The sequence below is a fragment of the Corythoichthys intestinalis genome, chromosome 4 (genome assembly GCF_030265065.1).
Source record: "Corythoichthys intestinalis isolate RoL2023-P3 chromosome 4, ASM3026506v1, whole genome shotgun sequence".
Lineage (NCBI taxonomy): Eukaryota > Metazoa > Chordata > Actinopteri > Syngnathiformes > Syngnathidae > Corythoichthys > Corythoichthys intestinalis.
Window position 1 is genome coordinate 55,200,787 of NC_080398.1, and position 20,355 is coordinate 55,221,141.

The window sequence follows — 20,355 nt, forward strand, 5'->3', positions numbered from 1 at the left end:
ATTCCTCGATAAATTTCACATATACATTTTTCTTTTGGACAGCATTTAATCTTCATCAATAAGGCATGGAAAACACAGTGGAGACTACACTGAGGTAATTAGTAAAGTTCAAGTTAAGTTTATATTTAGTAAATTTGTTTTGCATTTACATTTACATATGACATATTCATGATGTTTATAGTCTATTAATAGGTGGGTAGTGGTTGAAATACTGGCACTTAATTCAGGTAAAAAGTAAGGTTTATACATGTAAAAGTTTACATTTGCATTTTTCAAGCCTCCTTATTATATACCTGTTGCATTTTAACCCTCTGGTGCATAGTGGTCACTGGAGTGGACGGCTACTGAGACGTACCTTTCTCATTTTCTATGATTTAACTGCATAGAACCAGAAGAGTGCTCTCTGCTGCTACACTCTTTCGAGGTCAATTTAGTGGTCAGTTGGTATAACTGCAAGTAAATATCCTCCGAATCTAAGATAGCCATCAACCTGCATCTTTATGAACTGTTGTTATAATGATACTGTACTATAACCCATTACATAACCACATTAAGCTGGATAAATATTTTTAAAAATAAATAAATCATTAAATTACAGAGAGAAAAAAAAACAGTAATGAATCATTATTAGTCCAAAGAGCATGAGTGCCCTGACCTCTGATGGAGAAAATAGTTCCTAGTTTGAATAGTGAATACTGTAGTTCCTTCATCGTTACTATTATGAAATTAAAATGATCATATCTCCGGTTTTCCGTGGTCAATTGATGCCAAATACAAACTGGGAGAGAGTTTAAAATCTGCGTTTTCGATTCATGTTGAGGGCAGCGCTCAATGTCAAATACTTACTTTGTTACGGTGCTTTAAAGGCACGTGATTGAACAGGCTTGCATGATCATTGAACGGCAAGCTTGCGTCTGATTGGTGTAATGGAGTCATGTGATTATTGTTGCAACGTCTCATTGTTGAAATTAGTAGAACTACTCTTGGCAATAGCATCGCTAGAAAAACAAAACAAAAAACAAATCTAATATGTAGAATAAAGAGGAAAAATGTAACGACTTGTGTAGCCCAAAGTAGCGGAGTAAGAGTAGTGTTTGTTTCCTTCAAAAAAATCTACTCAAGTAAAAGTAGAAAGTATGGCTTAGTAAAACTGGTCTTAGAAGTTATTTTTTCTCAAAAAGTTGCACAAGTAAATGTAACGGAGTACATGTAACGCGCTACTACCCACCTCTGTATACGTGTCGACTATAATCGGCAATCCTGTCAATACTACTATGCCCGAAAAGCTGCAGTGGTAAAAAAAAAAATGTAATAAAATGTAATGGTATACAATAACATCTAGGGAAAGATCATTTCTGTTTGGAATATGAAATATTTGTGTAGAATATACATCCATCCATCCAGCCATCCATCCATCCATCCATCCATCATCACAATTAACCATGCGTCCAATGAAAAGGACACTATGCATCCTTCGGTATATTTTTGAACACATGTCACATAATTGCATCAATGTTTTTATGACTGTTTTGGTTATAAATTGGTATGTAATTGTTATATTTATAAGCAATTAATTCAAAATATACATTTTGTGCAGATTAACTATAGATTGCATTACTATATGCAATTTATCATATTTGTAGACTTCAAAAGCAGCAAAGAATAAGGTAGTTTACAGGAAATTCCATCCAGCTCAAGTGACTGTTTGACAACAGTGATCGTGATTGGCTGCCAGACAACAACAAAGACATTAGTGCTTAGGTACAGGAGTTGAATCTATAACTTTAATTGGTTTTCTTATTCAGGCCTGTACATTGTGCCTATAGTGTTGAAATTTCCCCAAAAATGTTGAATGTTTATCAAAGCATAAAAAGAAACAAGGGTTTCTATATTTACAACAGAACACACGTTAATTCATTTTTTAATCGTAAATTCACATTGCTTTAAGTTGAGTGTGCATGTGCATGGAGTCCACTGGATTGGACATGTCAGTAACTTCATGAAAAAAAAAATATTTTTGAAAAATAAAAAAATAACATTTTAATGTCCTAAAGAAGAATAAAAACACTTCAGACAAACAAAATTCTGACAAAGGATTTCATAAATCATGCATCAGATGGTTAAAACAGTTTCACCATTAAAACGCAAGCAAAAAGCAGGTGAAATGACATGTACACAAAATAAAATAAAATAAAATTAAATTAAATTAAAATAGCGACCCGATTTAAAATTTCATCTTGTTTACTTTAGAGCTATGCGTGACTTAAAATACATTGAAAAAAATATTTACTACTCGTAGTTTATTTTTGTAATAAGTTGAAAGTGAAGGTGTCGAATTAAATTTCTGAACGCACCCATGATCATCCTTATTCATTATCTGTTTAAACGTTTTTATTTATATATATATATATATTAGGGCTGTCAAAATTATCGCGTTAACGCGCGGTAATTACTTTCTTTAATTAATCACGTTAAAATATTTGACGCAATTAACGCACAAGTCCCGCTCAGACAGCATTCTGCCTTTTGCTAAGTTTTACAGAAAGGCTTTTTGTGCTGCAGCACAACAGCGAACTCTTGTGGTCGCTTTGCGACATGGTTTATTAATGTCTTCTTTTCTTCATTATGGCTGCACGACGTCTCGAGCTGATAATGTTGTGCTTATATGATCCTTAGACAAGATTTGTCCGTAAGTATGGTTGTTGTAAAGAATGTACATATTATGTTAGTAAGCGAAATGTTATATTTTTTGTATGAGACGCTTTTTGTTTATGTTTAGTGAACCTGTATAGCGTGCTAAGCTAACGTTGTTGCTAATGCAATGCTGTGTACTTTTTTGTTGTTTCACTACGGTCTAAAGAGGACAATGGTTTGAGGCTAATTTATTAATAAATCAGACGAAAAAGGAAGAAGTCTGATTATTAAGGCGTCGTTGACTAGCTGTCTAGCTTTGGAAAAAGTAGACGCTTCGGAGTGAGGACAGCATAGACAGATTTAAATGACAGTAGAGTGAAATGCCCACTACAGTCCTTATGTACCGTATGTTGAATGTACAGTGGGGAGAACAAGTATTTGATACACTGCCAATGGGTTTTCCCATTGGCAGTGTATCAAATACTTATTCTCCCCACTGTATATATCCATCTTGTGTCTTATCTTTCCATTCCAACAATTTATTTTACAGAATATATATAATTTACAGAAAAATATGGCATATTTTATAGATGGTTTGAATTGCGATTAATTGCGATTAATTACGATTAATTAATTTTTAAGCTGTAATTAACTCGATTAAAAATTTTAATCGTTTGACAGCCCTAATATATATATTTGATTTTTAATAATTAGTATTACTTTTATAATGTACAATGTCAGCCCTCCTCCAAAAAGCCGGTGTAGGTTCACACCTGTGTGTTTTATTTTTTTCCTTAACCGGATATGAGGAGAGCTCTGACTGACGTAGCTTGCCTTGCCTGCCTAGACACTTCCGCCAACGCTGAGCCCTCCGGTCGCCACAAATGTGTAGTTTGCGCCGACCAGACCACATCTGGCTGGGTTTTTAATAATTTGAATTAATCCCCAATGTCCATGGAAGTATTTATTTTCTCCTTTAGTAATCCCGCCACTTGTTAAAAATTCCGCCCGAAAGGAAAAAGCGTTGTGTCCCCTCTTATGGGTTTCCAACGATCGTAAGTAGCTACTCGTCGTTAGCATGCGTTTGAATGAAGCAGGTGACTGACGTCAGTATGCTTAACTAGGAATCTTCCGAGGAATAAAATGAATTTTCAACGCCGTAGAGTATAAATCTACTCGAATTGATCTAATTTAGCTGCCCACATCGCGCTGCCAGACAGCTAACGCTAATTTCTTCTGCTAAGATGATCGATGGTTTTAAGTTTGTCGGTGACCAGAGGCGTCATTGCCGATTATATTATTTTAGCTATCTATTACAGGTCATTCAAAGCTAGTTACGTCAGTCGTAATGCGTCAGTAAATAGCACAATTAACAAAGTGTAATTAAATACATTCCATCTCATAAGAAATAAGCAACATTTAATTAATTTACCTTAGGTCTTGCGTTTTGAAACGACCACCTCAAAATTAAAGCTCACAATTATAGCCAGTAAATTGAGCTTTTATGTTGTGCCTAAAAAAAATGGAGTATGCGTATTCAGGTATGTTTTTCGTATGTCTGGTCTGACATGTTACCCTGCCAGTTATTGAACCTAGGGGTGTGACAAAATATCGAAACGGTGATATATCGTGATACTTTGTATCCCCAAAGGTTATTGATATGCTCCTGCCAAGAACAGAGATTTCAAAAAGGTGTCGTCTAAAAAAAATAAAAAGGAACCAACAAGTTGCTACCAAAATCGTCCACCATAATAGTGTCTCAGTTAACTCTAAGGCTGCATTTACGGTGCTCGACGCCCAATCCATTTAGACTGGAAACATTCAATCTTTCGAAACCAGAGCATTCAGTCATTCTGTCCGATTTTCAGGGTATTTACACGCCACTTGCTGTTGATTTTAGGACATTTACAGGTCATTTCCTGTTGAGTTTGAGTCACTGTCTATTCATTTGGGTGATTCCCAGGTCACTTCCTGTTATGCAACTCAAAATAAACACGAAGTGACCCATAAAATACCCCAAAATTAACAGGAAGTAACTGAAAATCAACCGGTAAATGACCTTAACTGTCCCAAAATTATGTCATTGCTTGGCATTGCCTGGCATTGGCTGCCACTGACAGCCATAGACGTTCAATTCGTTTGAAGTGGGAGGGTTGGCAGCGAATGAATGAATGTTCATTCACTGCCACCCTTCCAGTTCAAAGGGATTGGACGTCTACTAGAGATAAACTCATTCCAATTCACAGCAGAAGCTTGTTTTTCCTTTTTATGATTGAACGAAGAATGATTTCCTGACCAATGTTTCGATAATTGTTGTATCGCCATATTATCAGATCATCATTATCGTGAGCTTTGTATCGCAAATTGTATCGTATCATGAGGTAACAAGCGATTCCCACTCCTAATTCCTCCTCTGTATAATTGCAGGTCTATAATAACTATCCAGAGGACCTAGGGGCGGCTCTGTACCGGGAGCCGTTTGACTTCAACGCCGAGCCACCTTGGGATCCTAGCTGATAGTGGACGAGTTCGCCCAAGGACTCATCCATGTAGGTTTTTATTTAAACTGCACAACTGATTTCATTTTGTTTTATACTGTTGTTGGGGAAACATCTGGCTTGTCAAATGTGTGCAATAAAATCAAGGACACAGGTTTGGTGTCAACATTGGTAGGAACGATATAATAGCATAACCTGCATGTACACTTTTTGCTGGGGACAGGACATTAATAAGACCAAACGGATTGGGTGAATGGGCGTCAGTGCTACATTTCTCACGAATATTACCCCCAAATAATTGGTAGGCTAAATCAGGGTCTAACCAATTCCTCAAAGGGCCAAGAGGGTCCTGGATTTCGTTCCACCCAATGAAGAGGCAAGTGTAATCAGTTGATTGCAGTCAGGTGCTTCTTGTTTCAGCAGAAAATTCATTGGTTAATCTGTTTGCACAGTCTTGGTTGAACTGAAATCCAGGACCCCCTTGGCCCTTTGTGGGATTGGTTTGACACCCCTGGGCTAAATGATCAATGCAAAATAAATCTGTATTTTCACTAACTTTCATGTGTATTGGTTCAGGTTCAAGGCACCGCTCGATTCAAACCTTGGTTTTCAAAAACTACTAAAGGAACATTTTGAAACCTTCCAGAATAAATGTCTGGATTTTAGTAGCAAATTTAAATTGAAATATTTGAACATAAATTATATTTTTCTGGTTCTACAGTTTGCAACAGAGTTCACTAAATTTCTCACAGTTTAATTACCATTAACATTATAAAACACATACAAGAGGACACTTCTCTCTAAGCAGCTTCCTACTCGAGTTTTGCAGATTAGCAAATTCACACAGTTTAATGTTATGCTCTGATCCAACTTTCAATAGCAAGATTAGTGGTGTGTTCCCCACCTTCACAACATTGATGTTTTTTTTTACACTACTTACACTGGGTGCTGCTGCTCCTACTGCGACTGGCTGAAAAAAAACCTTTTAATATCACTCCTCTGCAGAGGAGGAGGCATGTCGTCGACATGTAATTCTGTCATGGCTGTGTGAGTGTGTGTGTTGGTGCTGGGGGGCGGGGGTCAAGTCATCAGCCAATCAAACGTGCGTTTTAGGGAAAAAATGGACCAGCACATTCAGCAAGTGAAAAGGGGTGAGTGTAAGCCTGAACATAATGAAAATAATTCACTAGATAATGCTACGGTCAATTCTATCCTTACAACATATGAGAAGACAATTAATGAAGTCATTTAATTAAAATAAGTTGCTTAAAAGTTGGTGGGGACAATTTCAGCATCCTGAATAGTAGTGTTATGTACTCCCTACCATCCCGATGCAAACCTACGCCCTTGATTAAAATAGTCTTGCATTTCTTTTGAGGATTGTACTTATTTTAGATATAACAAATCAGATCTATTTTGAGCTACTCTTCTGCAAGATATTTTTTGTCACTTCACCATTTTTCTGATTATATTCCAGTTTGTTGCATAAGCCTAGGACCCAGGGGCTCGAGAGAAACATCGCTTCAGACTAGCCATATTCTTTATGCCTGTTGGACACGGAACACGGTCGAGAGGATGAAAGGAATCTCAGACGAACCACATTTTTCAGTGGGCCTTCTGGAAAGCGGCACATCTCTCAGTGATGTGATTGACAATCACATATATGAACAAACCTTGGTAAATTACCTCACTTTTCGCACTCCGCGATTGCAAATTCATCTAGGTTCACAACTTTCATTTTTACAGTAATATTGTTTATACAGAATCTCCCCCTAACTCTGATATTTTCTTCCCTAGTCTGAGAAGAAGGCATTCTTTGTTGCTGACCTCGGAGTTATAATGAGACGGCACGCCCGCTGGCGAACACACATGGCCCAAATTCATCCCTTCTATCCTGTCAGGTGCAACAGCAGCCCAGGTGTTATTGAAGTATTGGCTGCACTTGGCACTGGATTCATATGTAGCAATAAGGTAGCTAGCATTGAAACATATTACCGTAATTTTCTGCTACTTTCTTTCGTGATTTTGAATCCTGCGGCTAATAGTCCAGTGAGGCTTATTTGTTGATTTATTTGGGTTAATTGGTAACACTTGATTTGACAGCGGGGTCATAAGACCGTCATAATTATGACATGGCACTATCATGGGCATTACTGAATTCTTATGATGTCATAAAGTGTCATCCCTCAAATTGTGTCACTACCTCCATTTATGTCCAGCTCGGATCTTTTACATAACACTAAATGACATCTGTTATAAGCATTAATTAATGCTCATTACAGTTAGATGTCATAATTATGATTGTCTAATGACAGTCTTATGGCACCACTGTCAAATAGTGTTGCCAGATACCATAACTAGCAATTAATGAAACAACTGGAACAATAACTGAAGAAATAATTAGCACAGAACATGAATTTTGATTGTTATTTACATCCGTAGCGCTGCAATGCAGGCTAGGAGGCATGTTGGACCACAACAGTGTTGACTGCAGGTGGCAGCAGAGGTCCCCCCAAGGGAGCAGTGATGGCCAAATGAAGCGTCTTGAAGCAATGAAGCTTTGCAGCCAATTGGTTAGAAGCTTCATGGTGGTTCATTTGGTCTTACGACAGTCGTATGCTGCCGCTGTCAAATAAAGCGTTACCAGATAATATCTTTTGGTGTAAATATCCCATAATACAGTGAGGACAGATGCAGTTTATAGTCCAGTGCGGCTTTATCTATGAACAAAATGTAGTTTTCGTGTCAAATTTGTTGAGTGGTGGCTCATAGTCGCCTTATAGTGTGAAAATTACGGTAAATACATTTGACAAAGTTTGAGCATTTTACAAATACTTTTGATCCGTTCAGCACATCGGAAGATGTAAATTGTTCCTGTTGGTCACTTGGATTAAGCTTAAAAGAAACATCGTTCTGTTTACATTTCAGTATGAACTCGAGCTAGTGCAAAGCCATGGAATTCCCTCAGAAGATATCATCTACAGTGGGGTTTGTAAACAAGTTTCCCAAATCAAGTTTGCTGCAAAGAACGGCATTGACCTCCTAGTGTGTGATAATGAAGCAGAGCTGCGCAAGATTTCACGCTCCCATCCGAATGCCAAGTAAGTACTATGCTAAAAACTATGAGTACCCAGCTTTGACAGCTTTGATATAAGCGTCAAAGTACTGTATAATGAAAATCAACGCACAACAAAAAATTTGTTATGTTGTCTGGACTCTGGAGGAAGAAAGCATTGTAAATATACAATGAGGAGCAGAAGTATTTGCACCCCTTGTGATTTTGCAAGTTCACCCACTTAGAAAGTAGGTAGAGGTCTGAAATCTCAGATACATTTCCACTTATAGAGACATAATCTACAAAAAAAAAAAACCTCCGGAACTCACATTGTATGATTTTTCAATAATTTATTTGTAATTTACTAGGGTTCATAGGTATTTGTACCCCTGAAAAAATCAGTGCTAATATTTACTGCAGAAGCCTTTGTTTGCAGTTACAGAGGTCAGACGCTTTCTGTAGTTCTTAAACAGGTTTTCACATACGGAAACAGGGATTTTGGCCCATTCCGCCACACAAATCTTGTCTAGATCTGTCAGGTTTCGGGGCTGCTGTTGAGAAGCACGAAGTTTCAGCTACATCCAAAGATTTTTTGTATGACTGAGGTCTGAAGACTGGCTAGGCCACTCCAGAACCTTGATATGCTTTTCACGCAGCCAGTCCTTGGTCAGCTTGGCTGTTTGCTTCGGATCATTGTCGTGTTGAAAGATCCAGCCACAACTCATCCTTAAGTTTCTGATTGAAGGAAGGAGGTAGTGGCTCAAAATCTGCTGATAGATTTCACCGTTCATCCTCTGCTTTATACTCATCCTTCTTTTTCCTCCACACACGACGAGTAAAGTTTGCTACAAAATGTTCAACTTTGGTCTCATCTGACCCACATGACTTTCTCCAATGACCCATCTGCATTGTTCAGATGGTCCCTGGCAAACTTCACATGGGCCTTCAACAGGGGAACCTTCTGAGCACTGCATGATTTTAAACTATGGCACTGTAGTGTTCTACTAACAGTAGCCTTTGAAACTGTGCATCCAGCTCTCTTTAGGCCATTGATCAGCTCCTGCCGTGTAGTTCTAGGCTGAGCCCTCACTTTTCTCATCATGAGTGATGCCCCATGAGGAGAGATTTTACATGGAACCCCAATCCGAGGTAGATTATCAGTCATGTTTACCCTTTTCCATTTTCGAACATTTGCTGCAACTGTTGATTTATTCTCACCAACCTGCTTTCCAATTGTCCAATAGCTTTTCTCAGCTTTGCGGAGCTCAAGAATTTGCTCTCTGGTGTCTTTCGAATGCTCTCTCGTCTTGCCCATGCTAGCAGTTGGATTATGACTAACTGTGGTGTGCACAGGTGACAATATTGAGTTCAGATTGGTGGTGGGCGGGCGGTTACTCATGGGGTAAAGGTGGACTTTTTTGGGGGCAGACTGACAACTCTTTGAGTGTCATAATTATTGCAGATTCTCAGAGGTACAAATACTTATGAACGCCAGTAAATACCAAAATAAATTATTGAAAAAGTCATACAATGTTATTTCTGTCATTTTTCATTTAGATTGTCTCTTTAAGTGGAAATGCATCTATGATTGAAATTTCAAACCTCTATTTCCTAAGTGGGTGAACTTGCAAAATCACAAGGAGTGCAAATACTTCTGCTCCTCACTGTTTTTCCCGTATTTTCCTGATGATTGAGCGTACCTGACTATATGCCGCACGGACCCAATAAAAAAAAAATAGCACACTGTTGCTATCTGTCCTCTTTAAATCTGTCAACAGACCCACAGCTAGCCTGTAAAGTGTTCTTCTGTCATGGCATTAAGCATTAGACAAAGTTTTCGTCACCAATAAAGTCCTCAGTGCTGGTTGAAATCGCCGCTAGCTTAGCATCCTCTTGTCATGGCAAACAGTGAATACCAATCCTTTAATAATTTGTTCTTTTGTACTGGTTTATAGTAGGCATGTGCCGGAATGAGATTTTGAGGGTATGAGAACCTTAAGCAAAAATACCACGGTTTCATGGTATCACGGTATTGCAATTATAGCTCTAAAATGTGTTGAAATGTATGGGTTAACAAAAAAAATTCCATTGAACAGGATTTTTTTTTTTAACTTTTTCACAACATATTTGCAAATTGGCAGATGTTTACAATGGCAGAAAACTTTGCAAAAGTAGGCGAATGGTTGAGAGGAAACTAGTTAGCCGTCTTGGCATGCTAACTAGCCACGTTGTCTGCCTCGTTAGCAAGCTTACGTTATAGTATGTTTTACCATCGTTAGAAACACGAAACCAGCTTGAGTGAACTGTCGTAGCTGGTGGGAAACGTTTGTGACAGCGTTTACTTACATTTACATTTTGAGTAAAGTGATAGATGGTGGTCACGTAAATGTGAAATCATGTTGGAGGTGTTGCATGCACGTCGGCAGACCTTTCTACTGTAAGCCGCAGCCGTCCGTTCCTTTTCGGTAGCCGAAGTACTCCTATACTAGCGACTTTTGTCTATTTTTGCTGGGGGGGGAAGCTCAGGTGTAGTGTCACTGACAGACACAGGACAGAGCAATAACTGAAAGGGGTTGGGTGCACACTGCCACTCCAAGCCACAGATTTCTCGCTACATTTTTGGGAACTCAAAAATAGCTAATACCGTCACTATGGTCCCCCAGCTCTCTTTTATTATGTAAGTTACTAATGTGATGCAAGGGAAACTTCAAATGTTTTCAAGTTACAGGTTTATAACATGTCAATCAATGAACCATTGCTTGTAATAGAATAGATGTAAATAAGCACAATGTATTTGTATATGTTTTAAATGATTGTACCGCGACCTTGAGTGGCAGAAACGTGCCTTCAAATAAAATGTATTGTTATTATTATTATTTTGCAATGGTCAGTAATTTCCTTCCACGGAGCTCTTTTCTTGCCCTACAGAAAAAAAATGGTCAAGGTGATTCTACTCGTCGTCAGTGTCTTCATTGTAATTAAACCCGATGGGTCAGAAAAGTCGCGAGCTTGGCATTACTGACTGCTTTTGTAAACAAGCTCTCCTCTTTTCACAGACATGTTAGTGTAAGCAGTGCACGTCAGAAGCCCGGCACTACAGAAGCTAAAAAGAAAACATCCTAAGCAATAAACTAAAATGAAGTGTAGTAAATCGTGCAAAGTTGTATTAAGAAACAATTTGACTGCTCACTTGAATGATTTTGTCTCTTTAAATTCGATGTAGTAAAAACTAATATCAAGGGACCTGTGGTTGTTTGAAATGGAAAGAAGGCATCTTAAACTATGTTTTTCTATTTTTAGGCTTCTCCTTCAGGTGTCAACAAAAGAATCTGGCCTGGACAGTGAGCTGAGCATGTCATTTGGCTGTTCCCTCAAAGACTGTCGCCATCTACTGGAGAAAGCAAAGGAGCTTGGTGTTCAGGTGGTCGGAATCAGGTAGACCTTTTTGTAATTTTACTGTTGTGTAGAATAAACAGACAAGTTTGTCATGACGATAACTTTGCTACATAACAATTTATTTACCTCCAGATTCATGAGAAATTTTGATTCTTCAACCCTGAACCACCTTTTTTCTCCCCCGTTGTAGATGCCTAATTTCAAATGATTGCAAGGACAAGATGTATACTAATGCTATCTCTGATGCTCGTTGTGTTTTTGATATGGCGGTGAGTAAAACTTCTTCTTCTTCTTCTTCTTCTTTTTAATTGCACTAAAATCATAATAAATAGAATTCCAAGTTTCTACTTGCAAAAAATTCTATCTTGGCCATGCCTGGATAAACTTGAAATTAGGGGTGTGACAATATATCGAAAAAGTGATATATCACAATACTTTGAAGCCCAAAATGTTATCGATATGCTGCCATCAAGAATAGTTCGTGTTTAAAAAAAAAAAAAAAAAAAAAAAAAGGACCCAACAGGCTGCTGTGAAAATCTTCCATTAGAATAGCGTCTACGTTAGCTCACTGGTTGCTGTTGACGCCACTAGACATCCAGTTCATTTTGACTGGACTGGACATCTAGCGCCATCAATGGAACTGAAACCAGAGCATTCACAACCAGTATTGAGGGCATTTACCGGTCACTTCCTGTTCATTTTAGGGCATTTATAGGCAACTTCATTTTGATTTTGAGTCACTTCCTATTTATTTGGGGACATTCTCAAGTCACTTCCTTTTCAGTAACATAAAATCAACAGGAAATGATCTGAAAGTGACCGAAAATCAACAGGAAATGCCCCAAAATTGCCTGGCAAAATTGCCTGGCATTGGTAGCCACTGATGGCCATAGACGTCCAATCGGTTTGAGGTAGGAGGGATGGCAGCCAATGAATATTCGCTGCCACCCTCCCAGTTCAAATGGATTGGACGTCTACTAGTGATAGTGATTTCAATTCACAGCAGAAGGATTCTTGTTTTTTCTGTTTTAGTTGTCTTGTAGAATATCCTAAAATGATTTCCTGACCAATGTATCGATAATTGTTGTACGCCATATCGTGAGATCTTTTCCGTAAGCCTTGTATCGCAAATCGTATCGTATTGTTGGTTCCCATCCCTACTTGAAATGAGGCAAAAAAAGTTATGGCATAGTTTCAAACTTTAGACCGCACAACGTAATTGTAGTTCAAGCTTTCAGGGAGGAGCCTGTCACTAAACAGACCTTTGCAGCCAGGAAAACAAGGTTGTTTTGCTATAATTTACCATATCATTCATACTGTTGGGAGACTGAGCGTGGAGGTGCAAATGTGTGGTTACAATGTTCACAATTTTTTAAACCATGTATCACACCAACACCAACCATGTACCTAATAATTTAAGATTGATTATGGTTCAAATATACTTTGTGCTTAAGTAATTGTTGGTCAGACATGCATGAATATTTGTCTGTTGTAGGAGGAAATTGGTTTCAAAATGAAAATATTGGACATTGGAGGCGGCTTTGGTGGCTCTGAGATGCAGCTGGAGCTGGTCAGTTCAATTCTTGAATTCCTTTTGTGCAACAGGAAAAATATAAACAATTTAAAATACAGTGGTACCTCTACATACAAAGTTAATCCCTTCCAGCACCTTGGTTGTAAGTCAAAGTGATCGTATGTCGAGCCGGATTTTCCTGTAAAAATTCATTATAATTCCATTAATTTGTTCCACAGCCCGAAAACTTGCACTAAATCCTTAATAAATACTGCTGATACTATTCCAAATAGCAATTACACAGAGCAAAATAAATTAATGATGACTAAAAATAGGAATAGTATATTAATAGTAATAATTATAATAATTTTTGTAATGTAATGAATCGGGTTCTAATGTGGAGAATGTTTTGCGTGGTGTACCTCAACGCAACGCGTGGCTGACGTGACAGAGTGAGAGAGGACTTTTTACTTTCACTTTTCATGTTCAGCTGCGGTGGGCAATCGAATTTCGAGCATATCGTCGGATGTAGGAGGAAATGGCGAGTCAAATTTTACGTCGGATGTCGAAAAGACCGTGTGTCGAAGCGATCATATGTCGAGGTACCACTGTACAATACATAAAATATTTGTCTTTAAAAAAATGAAAGCATCTTGACAAAATCTTACAGTATGATTGCAATGCAAAATACGATATCTTTTAGATTAGTCACGCAGTCATGTCTACGGTGGACCAATACTTTCCCCCTCTTAGCGGGGTTAGCATCATTGCGGAACCCGGCAGCTACTTTGTTTCCTCTGCTTTAACCCTCGCCGTCAACATCGTATCCAAAGAGGTGGTGATGCACGGCGTCCGAGATCAAGCTCATGGTCAGTGTGGCTAATGGAGAAATTGTAACTGAAGTTTTATCAACAACTGTACTTTGAAAATATTTAATTTGATGTCATTTCCACACTGAACAGATGATCCATCTCCAACTGATGAGCCCAAGTTCCAGTACTACTTGAATGAAGGAGTCTATGGATCCTTTGCCTGTAAACTCACTGAAATGGTCATCGCTGCTCCCACTGTTCAAATGGTGAGCCTCTTTCACTTTCAGAATTCAGTGTTATCTATCCACATAATTCATTCAGCTGTATCGCTATTTCCCTAATTCGCAGTGTTGAGGACACGCACATTAATAACGAGGTCTGCGCCGTAGTAGCACATAGTCATTAACTGACTTAATGGGCAGTGTGTGAAAAGGCCTTAAAATGTGTACAACATTCAGTTAAACCAATACATTTGTAAAGGGTTTTTCAAAGCATGAATTATGAGTGGTCATCTTTGTGTGTTGCCAGAACACTTGTTCGAAAGGTCCGGTGTTCAGCAGTAGACTGTGGGGCCCATCTGGTGATGACCTTGACCTAGTGATGCAGCACTGTCTGCTGCCAGAGCTCAACATTGGGGATTGGCTCACCTTCAGTAACGCAGGGGCCTATTCTGTCGGCCAGCCTCTTTGTACCTCTGACTCACCCACACCACCTGTATTCTACGTCGTCTCAGCGAGAGACTGGTTAGGATTTAATTGATGTGTTAACAACTCCTGCAACGTTTAATTATTGTTATCCTCCACTAGGTATGAAATGCAAGATTCGGGCGTCACCCAGGAGGCAACACTGAAGAACTTCTCATTGTTCCCCTATTTGTTCACTGCCTGCATAACAGATGCGGCACTTTCTATCCCAGCTTAGCTATAACCAGAGCGCAACTGGTTTCTGTTACTCTTCGGTGTCCCAGGCTATTTTAGAACAAGTGTGGCTCGGTATGAAACAACAAAATGGATGACTCCTTGACCATGAACTACCGTTTACACTAATAGTAATTTTAAAATATAATAAAAGTCATTGTCTTCATTGCCAGTCTTGTAGAATGTGTATCTGTTTAGCAATGTATTTAAAACATTGAATCTGTTTTTAAGATCTATTTAATTGTATAGTATATTTTGTGTAAAGGAACTTCCTTACATTGCATTTAGAGTAAGAGCAGTGTTTTGGTGATGAGATTTTGTAAAGAGATAGTGGGTTACCATGTGTGTTCATGATTTACTACAGTAAGTGTAGTCAGTGGAGTACGCGATTTGCATAAAAACCTATGCTGGCCTGATTGTAAAGGCAATGTTGCAATATTAAGTCTGCACTTTGCTGCCTCACTGACCACTAAAGCACTAGCATGACACAGTAAACAGGTTTATTAGAAAAGCATGAACTGCAGATGGAAAAAAGTGTGGCTGAATCTGCAAATATGGTATGTGTTATTTATAATGCAAGAAACCTCAATTTGTTTTTGCCTAATTGTTAAATATTTAAGATGTAATGTCTAGTTGCAGTGTGCGTCATATTGTCTCCTTGTTTGAAGCCTGTTAGGAGTTGTAGCTATGCTTGTCAAAATGAATAAAAACATGGTCAAGTCAAATTTGCTAGTCTTTATTAACTTCACAGGTGAACCACATCTAAGTCAATTTTAGAGAACTTCTTAACACCCTGGACTGATCACGACCGATTTACAGACCTCATATGTAAACCATTTCACTGATCTGGATAACACAAAAGTCCATCTGAAAAAGATGATGAACCACAGGATGACACCTGTAAGCTCCTCTGCTGCCCTGAGATCCCCAATAAATAGTCAATAAAATAGACCCTCGCCCAGCAGGGAGAGACATAGAAAAAGCGTCAGTAAAAGAGTAAATACGGTTTCAAAGTGCCACTGGGACCATTGGTTCAAATACCTATTTTTACTTTCAGAACCTGCACATCACTAGTACTAAGCAGCATGTTGAGGGACTTGGTGTTAAGAGTTACAGTGGTACCTCATCTTGCGAAATTAATTGGTTCTGGATGTAGTTTCATGACTTAAAAAAATCTAAGTAGAGACACATTTTCCATTTAAATGCCCTGATCTGTTCCAAGCCCCCCCAAAATTCTGACAGATCTTTTATAATGCATAAAAATGCATCAAAACATGTAAGAAATACATGTTACAATTTGATTATTGCACATTTGTGCAGTTGTGCATAATGTAAAAAAAAAAAAAAAAAAAATTCATAACATGAGGCAATATTTTCCGTTTGAGGCGTGTCTTAACTTGAAAAATCTGTATATGTAGAGATGTTCGTAAGTAGAGGTACCACTGTATTTAGTAATGGGAATAGTGCTGTCAACAGACTTGCAGAGGCCCGGGGACAAGAGACCATTATAGGGTCCCATGACCCCACCCTTGCCACCGGCTAGTCACGACAACATATGCAGTACTTTTAATGCTTTGCAAGCAATGACGGTGTAAATTTTCAAATTATTTGAGATAGACAGTTAAATTTAACAGACCGTAATGTGATGTGACACAATATAAACAATTTCCATTTATTGTCCCATGTAGGCAACAATAAAATACAACTGAGAGTGCTATGCATGCCTGCTAAGCAACAAAACAGTATAACTAAACATCCTGTGCCTGCCCCCTTTGTATCCCTGAGGTTTTCAAGCCCTCAAACAGTGATGCGCCTAGATTTTTTTGACAGCAAAGTTATCAATAACATTAGTGAAATCCAGTTTTTGAGCAAGCTTACGCTAAATGAAGAGCATGGCTAGGTTGTTAAGCCTGCCCTGTGATATGGTGGAGGGTAGGTAGTATTTTTATTATTTTCATTTTACTGAAGGCTCGCCCTCCTCCAGCTACAGTCACTGGCAAAGACAAGAAAATGTGTGATCCGAGTCTGTTCAACCTCGCGCACCTGCACCCCACAGATTAACATATATCCCTGACCTCCCATCACCTACTCTCTCCTCGGCGTAACGCGAGCATTATGTCATGTCATACTGCAGCTCAATAAGCTACAAGCGGTCGGTGACAGACTCGACTCGGGCTTTGGTCACGGTGATCGCGAATGTAAGCGTTCAGTGTTAGCGGCTGTTGTTCACTTACCGACATCACCGTCCACAGCCAACTCTAGCCCTAATTCTCTGGCTTCTTGTCCCCATTTTAAAAACTTCATCATTTTTCTCGTTCACCTCTATGATCTTCATCTTTTCTTTTCTGCGTACCCGATTTACGACGACTCGCCATGTTTCGCTGCAGATTTTAATTTCCCGCTTCAGGGCACGTAGTAGTGTAACCTTGAGTGCGCCAGAGTGGGGTCAAACAATTCCCTGCTAAGACAGAGGGTGTGTGTGTGTGTCTTGCGTTGTTGAAAAAAATTATATTTGAAATATTTAATATGTTAGTTTTTAGGTATATGTCGAGTAGAACATAATATTTAATTAGACAATTAGTTGAATAAAAAATATGTGAATGTAAAGTAAAATAAATTAAGGGTCATTCAGGGGCCCCTAACGTCCTGAGGCCTGTGACAACATACCCAAATGCCCTCTCCCCTGTCGACGGGTGTGAATGGGAATGACAAGAAAAAAGTACCGTGCTGACTGACTGTGTGGTGACGGACCAGTACGTTGAAGGACAAGCAGTGTTCATAGTTATTTAATCAGGGGAGCGACAAGGAAAATAAATGGTACCCTACATGAGACAAATGTGTCTGAAATATACCATCATGAAACTTTTCTGGTTATGGGTGTTTTTTCTATCACACTTGGTGAAGTTTTATTTTAGTGACCCCTTTTCCCACAACCTAGTCAATGTCCAGCCGATGTTTCAAACCATAGTGATTTTGCAAATTTACGTAACTGTATCTAAGTATAAGTATTGTGTTATTAAGTGCACTGATAAGGGTGCTAACCAATGAGACCAATAGGTATGAGAGGCAGCACTGAAAGGCCCAGTAAGGTAGCATGGCACAATATATACTACAACATCAAGATGTGAAACTTGTTAGGCAAATCTGTTCCAGCCACTTTCATTTACATACCGCTAACTCTAGTTATTTGGTCCCATTATTGTGGATAGTGTGAACACTTAAGTCACTCCCTTGTTCAGCCACTGATTGTTCATGTTGAAATTTAACAGTTCAAGTCAGTAGAGTAAAAAATATTTCTAAACGTTGCTTTGAAATCAACTGTGTGCAAATGAAAAGAAGCAACAAATTAAACTTCACCAAAATTTTTTTCTTTTGTTCAGAATCACAGAGGATGGCCTCAGGCAGGCCCAAGGATTAGGTATGTATCGGCTGTCTAGACCCTTCAGAAAAACACAAAGCACAAGAACAACAGGCTGCCTGTAGACACAATGGAGAAATACACACATTGAGACTTGGACAGTCTGGGACTGAAGCTTTTCCTTAAAAGCATATTCCTTCCAGCTTACCCACAAGTGATTGATTAAAGCACTTAACAAGTGCATCTTTAAACTCTCTATATTTTTTGTAGTGGTGTGTGTACATTTCTGTATTTGCATTATTCAGATTGTGTCCGTTCGTCAAAGGAAAGTTGTAAAAACTTGCTTAACCTTTACAGGGACAGACTTTAACTCCTTTAGAGAATAATTGTTGAATAAATAGGGGTGGTGTGGCTCAGTGGTAGAGTAGTTGTCCCCCAACCTAGAGGTTGTGGGTTCGATTCTCTGCCCTGATGAACTAGCCTAAGTATCCTTGAGCAAGATACTGAACCCCACATTGCTCCTGGTGCTGCGTCACCACCAGTAGGTGGATGGCGATGTAGTGTAAAGCGCTTTGAGCGCCTTGAAAGGTGGAAAAGCACTATACAAGTATAACACCATTTACCATAAAGCGAAAACAGTATCTGTACTCTAATGTGAAGTGTAGTGTACTATAATGTGAGTTTACTATCGAGAAATACGAGGTCTATAGTTACACGTAACGTATGAAAAGTACAATTGCACAAGTTAGGGATCATGGCGGATTTCCTTCTCAATGGACACAAAATGGTGGGGGAAGGTTGTAACTGGAAAGAGTCGAAAAAGTGTGTGGCTCTTGCAGGATGTGCATTTCTTTTGTTTAGAGCAGAGCGGAGGTCAAGAAAGGTGAGCAGTTTATGTCACTCTCAGATAGGATGTGCCAAGATCACCCATGAACACATGAGCTATTCTAATTCAAGCGCACAAGATTGGGCATCTTCTGGCCAGAGGTTGCGCTAGACTTTTTTGTTGTCTGTCATTTTGACTGACAGGGTCATAAAAATCTGGTCATAATCTATTTTTACCCGTCACTTAAATTTTTAAAATGATGATAATGACATTGTGGTGACCCTTTGTTTTGCATAATTCACCTTACGTACTTGTGTGTCCATTTGGCCGAGCGTGTTAGCAGCTACGACACAGTCACGTGACAGAGACACTTAAGAGCCGCGCGCGTTCCGGTGTTGTGCTGAAAAATAGCCGCCCCGCGTGAAATGTCCCCCCTGACGGGAACGATCATTTATAACGCTTTATTGAGGTGAAAACATCAAATGTTTTCATGGACGCATTACAGCAATGGATTTAGGACTGTAAAATCAGTTTCAAATAAATAAATTAGACAAAATACTAGTACCTTATTTTAGTAACAAATCGTGGACTGGGCCACATAACCCATCTTTGAACAGAAATGTATTAGTCTACAGGTTTTCACGACCATATCTCAATGACACACAGGTATGACATTTATTAGTTCAAGCAGAGTAAAATTATACATATATTCACGGTACAAGAAAATCGTTTCCATGTCCATCGATTGGTAAAAGCCGTACGAGTGACGTGTGGCCGCTCAATAATAAAATAAACAAATAAATCAAATAAAACGCTCAATGAAGCGTTATAAATAAGTGTTCCTGTCAGGGGGGACATTTCACGCGGGGCGGCTATTTTTCGGCACAACACCGGCTTGAATAGAGAGTTCACAGAGAGAAGCAGAGCTCCAGCGGCTGGACACAGCAATTCGAGCTAACAAGACTCTTAACATTGCATACCGCTTCAACATATTCAATAGTATTTAGTTTTCATTCATTTTAAATTAATATTCTGTCCGAACAAGCTTAACAGAGAATCCAAACCGTGCCATCACACATCAAGCAGATGAATATGTAACTTTTTCTCCGCAGTGACAAAAACAGCTGACTGTGGCCCCAGTAGGTAGGCTACATTATGGAACAATGAAATTAACAGTTCACCTGCTGTGGCGTGAACGGAGTCTTACACCTTCCTCCTGGTGCGCATGGACTTGAATTGCGTGCCCGCTTGTGCAGTCCCTGATTTTTCACCTCTTTTATCAACACCATTGTCGTTTTGGGGCTTTTTGAAGAAACTTCAGACACTCAGTTGCTTGACATTTTTCA

The 20,355-nt window shown here is 39.0% G+C and overlaps 1 protein-coding gene across 2 annotated transcripts; it reads left to right on the plus strand.

The window, feature by feature from the left end:
- The first annotated feature begins 75 nt into the window (after positions 1–75).
- LOC130914719 (antizyme inhibitor 1-like) lies at positions 76–16,002 on the plus strand. Of its 2 annotated transcripts, none has more exons than XM_057834157.1 (12): positions 76–94; positions 5,062–5,183; positions 6,610–6,809; positions 6,930–7,103; positions 8,061–8,233; positions 11,488–11,622; positions 11,774–11,852; positions 13,079–13,153; positions 13,800–13,965; positions 14,059–14,174; positions 14,437–14,651; positions 14,715–16,002. In XM_057834157.1, exons 3-12 carry the CDS (start codon positions 6,708–6,710, stop codon positions 14,827–14,829), a joined length of 1,350 nt encoding a protein of 449 aa, XP_057690140.1. In that variant the 5' UTR covers positions 76–94; positions 5,062–5,183; positions 6,610–6,707; the 3' UTR covers positions 14,830–16,002. The 2 variants fall into 2 exon arrangements, with proteins under 2 accessions (XP_057690140.1, XP_057690139.1); XM_057834156.1 differs by lacking the exon at positions 76–94 and adding an exon at positions 3,469–3,689.
- The last annotated feature ends 4,353 nt before the right edge of the window (positions 16,003–20,355 follow it).